The 11,264-nt window shown below is 35.4% G+C and overlaps 1 protein-coding gene across 3 annotated transcripts; it reads left to right on the top strand.

Annotated features, from left to right (window-relative positions):
- Nucleotides 1-1,073: 1,073 nt before the first annotated feature.
- Nucleotides 1,074-10,906, top strand: LOC110097599 (vesicle transport protein GOT1). Of its 3 annotated transcripts, XM_028694051.1 has the most exons (8): nucleotides 1,074-1,264; nucleotides 7,431-7,488; nucleotides 7,875-7,949; nucleotides 9,330-9,421; nucleotides 9,523-9,603; nucleotides 9,849-9,946; nucleotides 10,125-10,189; nucleotides 10,618-10,906. In XM_028694051.1, exons 3-8 carry the CDS (start codon nucleotides 7,919-7,921, stop codon nucleotides 10,713-10,715), a joined length of 465 nt encoding a protein of 154 aa, XP_028549884.1. In that variant the 5' UTR covers nucleotides 1,074-1,264; nucleotides 7,431-7,488; nucleotides 7,875-7,918; the 3' UTR covers nucleotides 10,716-10,906. The 3 variants fall into 3 exon arrangements, with proteins under 3 accessions (XP_028549884.1, XP_020679742.1, XP_020679745.1); XM_020824083.2 differs by lacking the exon at nucleotides 7,431-7,488; XM_020824086.2 differs by lacking the exon at nucleotides 7,431-7,488 and having other exon boundaries at nucleotides 1,075-1,264; nucleotides 10,108-10,189.
- The last annotated feature ends 358 nt before the right edge of the window (nucleotides 10,907-11,264 follow it).

The following is an 11,264-nucleotide window of genomic DNA, read 5'->3' as shown; positions in this document are numbered from 1 at the left end:
AAACTATCCTTTTGAGGAATTATCTTAATCATATATTATTGTTATTATGAAGGCCTAACTACCACATTCAAATAATATAATCTACTTGAATTCCTTTTTCAAGACATTAATTATTTTAACATATGTTAGTTTATCGGCTCAACCGAGCATCCTAAATATTCAGGGTTTTATACTCATAATGTATTTTCCATAAATTTTTATTAAATTCTTCAAAATTAAGCTTTGAAATAAATACTAATAATCAATTTTATTATTTATTTTTCTTTCTCAAGGTATTACATTTATTGCCCCCACAAATGAGAAATTATCATGCGTGGTCACCGAACGGCCCAGAGGAGAATTATAATATATCACGTCACTCGATAACGACAAGAATACAACAGTGGTACATAGCAAAAAATAACATGACGTGTTCTCATTCACCTCTAGATACCGGAACTTTTATTAGGTCAGGACACTTGACGTAGCTCTACATCCGGACGCCAATAAAATGTTGCCACGTCCTATTACTCTTTACCACGCGGCCCGACGACCTGACCCGGACCAAAACCCGGTATTACTATGTTCGTGTATTACTCGGTATTGCTTGGTATTGTGTGGCAATAACAAAAAATATTGCTCTTTCAAGACCAATACCAAGCAATACCTAACAAAACCAGGGTATTGATCAGTATTGGTCTTGACAGAATGGTATTTTTCGTTACCGAGCAATATTGAGCAATACCTAACTATACCCTGGTCTGTACAAATCAGCTAATACATAGCAATATTGGGTTCCGGTCCGAGCCGGGTCGTCGGGCCATTTGGTAGAGTAAGAGCACGTAGCAACATTTTATTGACGTCCGGATGTAGAGTTACGTCAGGTGTCCTAACCTAATAAAAGTTCCTAGATACCGTTTAGTAATCACATAGAGTAATTTTTTCTCCAAAAGGCTCTTGTGAAGCCCTCAAATATATATGTTTTTAATTTTTTTCTTTATTTTTACTTTTTATATTGCCGAATATTTTCAAATAATAATAGAATTAATTAGTTAAGAGGGAAAAAAAATTAAAGTAAAACTTATATATTCTTCTCGGAAATCCCCTCCCATAGTACGTAGTAGATCTGCTTCTCCGATCCGATACCCTCGTTCTAGTCTTCTAGAGTAGTAAATCTTGTTCGAGCCAAAACTTCTTGGCTCGACCGCCGCGAGTTCCGGCGATCTCTAATCTCATCTTCCTCAACCAATTTCTGCGACGAAATTGATATCAGCTTTACTACTTGGTAATGATGCCGCGGGTTCATGTTCGCTTGTCCTGCATTCAGTCGTATTCCTTTTTTTAATCTAGGGGGTTTATTTTTTGACTTCTTTTGACATAAAGATGTGGATTCTAGTTTCTTTTAAGTTCTTTCTTGAACAATTGAACAAGGAAAGATTCGAGGTAGGAGAGATGGAAGGTTATTTTCTGTCTGCCATGCACAACCATATGCTCATGACTATATTAGAAGTTAGCAATGGCATTGTGTCATTGGTTGATTTCTTGGTTAGGGTGACTGTGCATCATTTGTGTAGCACTCGAATGTTTTTTTTTTCTTTGATTGGAGAGAGAAAGCCAGTTAGGGATTTTTTATCTATAGGTAGGATTTTGTAAATCTTCTAGATCTGGATTCAGTAAATCCTCGATAACTTAAATGCTGAAAATTATCAGGCATGATAGGTGACTGTTTGGCAGAATATTTTCGAGATTTAAGATTTAAATGAAGGAGAAGAGATGATATAGTGAAGAGAAGTATTGTAAATCCCTTAATCCTACTCCCCCTAGTACTAAATTTGTAATATACCCTAAAACAGGAGGAAAATGAAATTTGAGAAGGTAGTATTATTTATGTGGCGCAAAAAATTGTCTGGCAAGAATTAGCAGAAACCATGGATAAATATTGGAACCGAAAAGCCAATATAATATTTTATACCTATTTTATGATAGTTTCCTATTCAAGAAAGTGGTGCTTTCTATGCGTTATTGTGATACAATCTAACTTATTCTTTGCATAATTTTACTTTTAAAAAATGTCTAATTGTTTAGTCTTTCGTTAGATTCACCTGTCTAATTCTTGTTGGATAATTATTCTATTAATGCTGAGGGAATGGTTTTTAGACGCTAATATTAGCCTATGATGATTTTGTTATGTGATTTTAGACAGTGGCTGGCTCTATGAGAATTAAGTTAACTCTTGTATGAAACCACTTTCTTTGTTAAATGGCTTGCTTAACACATGCATAAACATGCTAACCCAAAATACTTAAACAATTACCCACGGTAAACATTGCAAAATAATAATAATAATAATAATAAAAAAGGGAAAATGGGAATCCCCAATTTGAACATTATGATGCATGTAAAAGTATGAACTCTTTGATTTGATTAAAATATTTAAGAAATAAATGAGATATTCAGGATTGCGATGCTTACATAGGAATCATATGCATGAGTCATGTAATGAAGCTATGGGAGAGAATAATGGAGTATAGAACATGAAAAACTAAAGTCATATTCTAAGAATCAATTTGGTCTCATGTGAAGATCTTTTATGGAAGTGATTTTTTTTATTAAAATAATTAAAGAAATATTTAGAGAGTAGAAAATGATATTTATATAAATATACTTTGGATCATAACGAAAACCTTATTCAAATTTCATAGTTTGTTTTACTGTTGCTGCAACAATAACCATGCAAGAGTGTTTGCTGCTTCCTATTTTTCCTTGTCATTGAGTTGTTGCTCATTGATTCTCCATTCTCCTATTGAGCTATTCTTTTTTTAGAGTACTCGCCATTTTTTCTTGTCCTCCAGTTTTCTTATACGCTTCTCATTGATTATTGTTATTAGTGTTAGTAAATTATCATTTACAAGATTTTTTTTTCAAAAATCCTTCTCGATTCCTCATACTCATAGTCTCTCTCACTTCAGCCTGCCCACCTTTTAGTTCTTAGCTCGCTGCTCAATTTCTTGATTCTTAATTTTTAACTATTCTTTGACCACTTTATTATCTTATCTTTTTTTTTTCACATAGCTAGAAAATATTTTTATTTAATATATCATTATATTTATTAAAAACTGTTACCTGATGTGGTTTAAGTTTGGTTGACTAACTGATCTATTTTATGCACATAATATATATTTATACAATATACAAGTCGAGGATGCTTTATTTCATAAAAGTGTTGCTTCTTTTTATGGTTTACGCATTAAAGCAAAAAAGTAGTGGTTTACGGGAATGTGCAAAAAGCATTAATCAAATTTTCTGTGTATGTGCAATCAAGTGTGAGACTTCAAGAATTTTGGGATAGATTATCTCTTGATATAAGTATGAGGCTTGCCTTTTTAGAGACTTAATTGTTTTTTATTTTTTTCCTCTCCTCTTTCTTTTTCTTTTTTTGGTTGTATTAGCTAAAAGTGAGATTTTGTTTAGTTAGATTCACTATAACTTAGATTTTGGTCGATTTCATGAAATTTCAACCAAGTGCATATGATGTGAAACATTCAAGAATTGCACATGAAATTCATTAAGAATCACAAAGTTTGCCAAAGTAAGATTAGGCCCTTCGTAAATTAAGATTCAAGCATTTTCCATTGATGAAATGTTATGATAAGCAGTTTCAAGCTAGTATTTAGGCACAATTAATGATGAATCTCCAAAAGTTCACAACAAAGCAAATGCGGAAAATTAATAAAATCCCACGACTAATGTTTAGAAATTTCACAATGAGCACCTTGATCACTCACACTCAATTCGGGTTAGCGGGAGAAGGCCTTTAGCAAACTCAACGATGCCACGAAGATGGTGGCCACACCAATGACCTTTAGCCACGGAGAGGTTGACGGTGACGAGGAGGGCGTGAATGCTTGGCTTTCGAGACTCCAAGTGTGCTTCGAAAGTTGTCGGTCGTAGATGCTTGCAAGGATCGGGACGACTCTCTCCAAGTACTCTTCCACGGTGGTTTCGTCTTCAAATCTTGATGTAGAGGAATTCTTCCGATGGGAAGGGAGCTAGGAGGCAGTGAGGGAGAGTCCTTGAGTTGAAAGGAGGAGGAGGAGGTGGGGAGGGGAGCCGACGGGATTTCCAAGGGAAAAGGGGAGCTCGGCCACGGTTGGGAGAGGGGGGGGGGGATGTTTGGTGGAGAGGAATTTAGGTAGGGTGAATGAACCAAGAGATTTACTAAAATCTGAAATTAATTTCAGGTTTTAGTAAATTTGGAGGGAATTACTTGAAGAGAATTTCAAATTCAAACAAAGTAATTAGGTCTTTAATGAGCCATAATTTCAAATTTGAAACTTGTGGGTGGAAGGGGTCGGGTGGATGAAGGGGCGTCACCGGCAAGGTGGCCGGAATTTGGGTGGCGGTCGGCGGCGGGTTCCTCACAGGGGCGGCGGCAATATGGGGGGAAGGATTCCTTATGGAGGAGAGGGAAAGGAGATGGATGGGATCACGATCGAGAAGATAGAAAATTCTAACGACGAATCGAGGACTCTTCCAACGATTGGTGGGCCTTGTGATTTGCACCCCCTTGGAGCTCTCTCTCTCTCTCTCTCTCTCTCTCTCTCTCTCTCTCTCTCTCTCTTCTTCAAGCTCTCATGCAAGAAGGCAAAGAAGAACAAAATAGATTTTCATTTCAATCATCATTTTCCATAATACAACATGAAATGACCTATATATAGGTCCCAACACAAAAGAAAATACAATGACTCTATTGCCCTCGGGGCTACACTCATGACTCAGCTTATACTAAGGGTACAATAGGAAATAAAAGAAAAATGCATAAAAGAAATACATAAATAACTAGAAATATAAACTCTGAATCGCGGCCGTCGATCTGCGCTGTCTACGGCGATACACATGTCTGAACCTCTGGTCGATGTCCACATCAGCATAGTTTTGAGTATTATTCTTATATTCGTCAGGCCGATCCCACATCGTGGGATAAAGGCTTGTTGTTGTTGTTGTATTCTTATATTCGTCAGGAGGTGTAATTGTATGTTATTTTTATAAGGGATAAATAATCTAAAAGAATTCTTTGAAATATATACTATGTCTCATTTCCACCGAGTTGATTTTGCTAAAATAAAATTCATGTTCATGGGGATTTGCCCAAATATTTTGGTGAATAGTTTTAAATTAAACCTATATTTTTTATTTTTGAATTATAAAGATGATGTAGGACTACATGCACATATGATATTATTAAATTTGAAATTACACGCTCATGAAAATAACAATAGTAATTAATCAACTTCCCATGTATTAAACAAAAGATTGAAGCTAAGAAGATAGTGATTAAGCTTAGACAATCAATTATATGATAATATTAGGAGCACAAAATAATCAAATTAAATGAAACCCTGCTGATGTGGGGCTTTCAAAGAAAATCTCTTGGTTAACAATTAGAATAGTCACTATAAGTATCCACTCACACACACTCATAATAAGGGCTAAGCGGAGAAGCCTTCATAATTTTAACGATGCCACAATCGAGGAGGAGTTAAAGATAAAAGATTTAGGAGAAGAGTTCACCATTAACAAGCTTCTGGACTTTGCTGCAGCATTCTCCAGGATCAGGCTGTTGATCGTCTGTGGATGCACTATGAAGCAAACACACCTTGTAGTCGACAAGGGATTGAATTGCCGGAATGGTTGGGGTGTGGCCGGCCAAGGGTGGAGGATTTATTTCTCCTTCTTAGGTGAAAACATCAAGCAAAGGAGAAGAAGTGTAGAGAGAGGGGGGGGGGGTGTGCTTGTGGATTGTCTTAATTCCTTACTTGGGGTGATGAGTAAGGAAGGGCAGCAAATAGGAAACTCTTAATTTAATTCCAGCAATTAACAAAATTATGGAATTGATTTCTTGTCTAGGTGGCATGCAAATTAAGACAAGAATCAATTGGGGTTTAGTAGGAATTAATGGATGCTTTAAGTGGAGGAGAGATTGAGGGAGATTTGATTTTGAATGTCCATAAATTAGAGGTAGGGAGGGAGCGGCACACCCTATTGGGGGGGAATTGATTAGGGAGCACTAATAGGAAAGTAACAATTAGAGGAGAGAGGGGTGGGACGGCAAGGCTAGGGAAAGGGAATTAATATGAGGGTTTAAAGAGGTTGCTAAATTTAGGACACTAAATGAGGAAGGAAATTTAGGGCAACCTCTATTCAAATTAATGTTAGCATCATTGGGGAAACCTTCCTAACATAACTCTTCTCATTTGGGAAAGAAATTTTAAATTCAAATTTACTTGAATATGAAATTATTGACTTTTCAAATTTATAATGAGCAAAGCTAGAAAGTATTGAATGCTAGGTTTGAAATTTTGGGAGTCAAGGGGAAGGGGTGGTGGCCGGGGCTAGGAAGGAGGTGGAACTGGAGGTTTGGTGGGGGTTGGCCAAGAGTTGCGGGAGAGGGAGGCCGACGGTTGGTTGGACCGGTAGGTGGAGATGGGGTGGGGTTTTCAGCCAAGAGAAAAAAGGAGAAAGGGGAGCGGCGGCTAGGGGAAAAGGAGGGGAGGGAAGTTGGCGAAGGAGATTGACCGTGAGCCCGAACGCTTCCTGCGACTGACGGGTGATGCCTTGCCCTAACCTAGGGACTTCAAACTCTCACAACTCTCCAAGAAACAAGGTGCATAATTTTTTTTATAATCATCCTCTCCAAAGAGGGGGAGGGGTCTATAAATAGCCAAAATACAATAACATGCCTAATGAAAAAAGTGCCCCTTGGGGTCACATAAGCCTACTCCCTCAAGTGATGGTAAAAACAGAAAAGATACATAAATAAATGAAATACAAATAAAAACTTAGAAATAAAGTGGTCCAATCATAGCTGTAGATCTTCGGCTCCTTCTCTGATAAATTTTCCACGGTCAGATGTCCTTATCAAAAGATCAATTGGATGGTCAATTTAATAACTTAAAACAAAATGAATATCATGTATTTCAGTATTATCTTTGGTTTGAAAATTTAATAGCTAAATATTATTTTCCATGAGATTATTATGCTTTCAATATATGTTTCATTAAAGATCTAATTCAATAAATTAAATATGAATTAAGTTATACTTTTCCCAAAATGTTAGCAGGCTTATTACATGCCTTTAAAGCTTGAAAAATATTACAGTCATTCGCCTGCTAGGACTATTGCAGCTTTGTTTAATATTTCTAAAAAGTTTATTAAACACACAGCAAAAATAGCATCATATATAGTCATATTTGATTCAATTGAAGAATCCACATGTCAAAAGTACGTTATTGGTGCATAGATAGCCCACATATGATGATTCTTGAATATCCCCATATGCTCAGTTATGTTGAAAAAGTACAAACTAAACAATAAATGTTCATTGAATTTTTCTACGTTAGGTAGAATTTTTTCTGGGTTGGAGTTGAATATGCTGTTCTTTTTGTTATTAGGACTACAGCGAAAGTTGAGATTTGCGGCTCCTTTTACATTTCATTTTTTAGGACTAAGGTACACAACAAGCTTGCTTGTCTACTGTGACATCTATGATTTCTAGCTTTCAGTTACTCGGGAAGTCAATGCCCCATATTATTCAAAATAATTTGTTAAGAATATGTTTAATACCTTAAGCAACACTTCGGAATGAATAAAAAAATAGGATTGATTAAACTGATGCCAAATAGTTGGGATAAGGCTAAAGATGACAATGATATAGAAAAAGTATATTAGATGTTCCATGTTGAACCAATGGGCTGCTCTTTTAATTTTCCTCTGAACTCACATGGCCATGGAGTCCAGGTTCTAAACCTATTGAAATGTCCCTTTTTATAAAGTATGTATGATTTCTATAGCCAGTGGATTCATGCTAAATTAGAATCCATGTCTTGCTTGAACAGGTCATTGCTCTTCAGAAGGCTGAATTTAATATTAGAGTGACAAAATGGTTTCTTTTGAGCTTAATGACACAAAAAGTAAGAATTCTCTGCTTGAGATGTAATTTGCTTCTCTTGTCAATGCTTGCAGTTGCTGTCATATTTTATAAGCTTACACCTATGTGTATTGCGGCAAATTGTAGGAAACAATACTGACCATATCCCGTCATAACTTGGATTTTTCAGCACGTGTTTTTTAACTGTTGAATATTGTTATTTGTTTAACAATTTTTTTTTTTCAAATTTCTGATACTCAATGTGGATGGGTATTGTTCTTTGACGGGCAATTTCCCATGTAATAGTCAAACCTTGCTTATTTATAAAATTGTTATCTTGCTATCTGTTATTTCCATTCGTTAAATTCTATCAACTATCAAAATTTATAAAAAAATTTCTAACTCGTATGTTTTGCTTTTGTTAAATTTTCAATAATTTGATTGTGAGATAACCAAATGCATAGGTTCAATAGTTTAATTTTTGGGAAGTGCTATAATTGTAAATTTGTCACTTGAAAATTTTATGGTAGGCCTTTAAGGGGAACTTTTGGTTGAGTTGTTATAGTAAGTTTGTTTCTTTAGGTATGTTATTGTTTTTTTATTTTTTTGATACTTCCTATTTTGTTGCAATATTCATCTTGGCCATATTTTTATGCTGATTTTGAAAAAAATTGTATTATTGGTTAAAATTGCCCTGATCTTTTTTAAACAACTCTCCCCTGTTATTTTTTACTCAAATTTGGTAGTTCTTTTACTTCTCAAGAACGTCTCCAAATTTGTTACTCATTTTCGTATGAGTAAGGAACAATTGAATGATTTTGTTTTTTTACAACCCTAAACTTCAACGATGTTAAGATACGAATAGAAAAGAATGCGGAGTGATATGCAATTTATTCTTATTTTAACAATGTTCATGGGGTGGCAGAGAAGCAGAGGGGTAGAGAACCATGAAGTGAGATGAAATAATTGAAAACAGATCATGTAAGAGGAAAAAATATAAATATGGTGAAGAAGGCAGAAGAGGTGCTACTTGTCTTGTAAGTTAGGATGAGATGAAAGATTGATTATGGGAGGAGTTGGAATATGTTGGAATCTAGCAGGCCACTTTGATGCCCTTATTGTATCCGTATTTTTGAAGTTTGCCAAATAATATATACCTCCAAGGTAATAAACTTAAAATGAGTAACCATGTAAGGTCATTAAAACTGTTTACAGGTTTTTTTTTTCCTTATAGAGGTCGATGACACTTGGTTTTTGTTAAATAATGTGACCTTGAAATCTATGATTGTGCTACTGAGAGACTAGCTATGTCCTTCCGTAGTTTATTTGAATTGAATATTTTTATGCCGTTATACGACCTATAATTGTATTATAAATTTTGCTTCTTTCTTTTATCAGCTAATTCTTTCTGCTTATGATACAGAGATTGGCATAGGACTGACAGGGTTTGGTGTCTTTTTCTCCTTTTTGGGAATCATTTTCTTCTTTGATAAGGGGCTCTTAGCCATGGGGAATGTGAGTCCTTTATTATAATGAGTATATTTTCATTTTTATCAGCTTTACATGAAAATGTTTAAGAGCTATGTTCAATGTTTCTCCTTCCTCTTAAATGACAGATCCTGTTCATAGCCGGATTGATGCTAACCATTGGATTGAAATCTACCATGTTGTTCTTTGCTAAGCCTAAGAATTACAAGGTTCATTCTTGAGGAAGATACTGCCAATTTCTTGAGAAATTATTATGTGCGGACACCGAATGACGTCCAAAAACCAATAAAAATACAGTATGTCACCATTTTACTGTACGGCATCTCGGTACTTACTACTCGGAACTAGGTTCCGCTCGGTACTGTGGCTTTGCGTCCGGCGTCCGCACAGAATAATTTCTCCAATTTCTTTATGTACTTCTTTCTTGCCTCTTCATTGAGTACTCTTTTGACAGGGTACAATTTCATTTGGTGTTGGGTTCTTCCTACTCTTGATAGGATGGCCTTTCTTTGGCATGATTTTGGAGGCATATGGTTTTATAGTTCTCTTCAGGTTGGTAAACTATTTATCACCACTGATGTGGTAACTACAGCTCTGGTTAGTTTTACTGCTGTATAACTTAATTAGTTTCCAGCTCCGATTAGTTTAGTTGTACTTTCTTTTACTTCATCCTCTGAATCTTTCAAAGCATGAGGCTTGACAATATTTTACAGTGGATTTTGGCCTACAGTAGCAGTTCTCTTGCAGAGGCTTCCAATTCTTGGGTGGATTTTTCGGCAGCCTGCCGTGACATCGGTACGAAACATTTTTTGCCTCTAAGTACATTGACCGCCATCACCACCACAACACCACTGCAACCTCCACTATGGAAGGCCTCCGTTTAATGTGACCAAACCATCTAAGGCGACTCTCTCTAATTTTATCTTCCACTAGAGCTACTCCAATCTTTTCACGTATATGCATCAATAATATGAAAAGTTAAAATTAAGATCAAAGAATTAGAAATGAGAAGGGGTAGATCAAAGACAGTATGGATAGAAATTATATAAATAAGATTAGTATTCAACACTCGGTAGTAGCAAAATGAGGAACAAAAGGGGAACGGGGATTCATTAAACCGGCTGTAAAATATTAGGGTTAAGGGTAGTGATGATAACTGTAAATGATGACGATGATGATGATGATGATTTACCTGCACTGAAAATGTTTTCAACTTTGTGCAGTTCTTTACTGGTTACAGAGGAAAGCGTGTACCTGTGTGATTACTAACAGTGGGGACAAATACCTCCTAGCCTGTGCTACAAATGCCAAAAAAATATAAAAATAAAACAATAATATTTGGAAGAATGCTCCACTTTTATTCTAGATAGCATGATAAAGCGTGTATCTGTGTGATTACTCCGTTTTTCCAATCTGACTTGTTCATTGTACAGTATTCCTATTTTTTTTTAATCTCAACAAAGTTTGTTTACCCAATTTATGTTGGTAGAAAACTTATGGTTTGGCTTTTGAGAAAAAGTTTCTTTTCCCCAGTTCTAATATAGGTTTTAGAAAGAAAATGTTTTGTTGTTCAACTCGGAATAGTATATATTTATAAAGGAAAATACTTCTAAGTTCTAACTAAGAGGTCATGGGTTTGAAGCTTGTATATGTGATGTGTGAGAATTTAATTTATGATTTAGGTTTCATTTGAGATAATTTTTTTATCGGTTTGCTTTTTAGAATCTAATCATAGTTTTTGTTTGATAATTATTACTTTTTTTACTATTTTTAATAATATTTTAGAAAGTTGCTTTCTACGGCGGCTTAAATTTTATTTTTTTTCATAGTAGCTTTACAATTACCTTTTCTTGAATCACACTGCGAGGGG

Source organism: Dendrobium catenatum, unplaced genomic scaffold (genome assembly GCF_001605985.2).
Source record: "Dendrobium catenatum unplaced genomic scaffold, ASM160598v2 fragScaff_scaffold_390, whole genome shotgun sequence".
Lineage (NCBI taxonomy): Eukaryota > Viridiplantae > Streptophyta > Magnoliopsida > Asparagales > Orchidaceae > Dendrobium > Dendrobium catenatum.
This window is presented reverse-complemented; position numbering and strand designations above follow the sequence as displayed.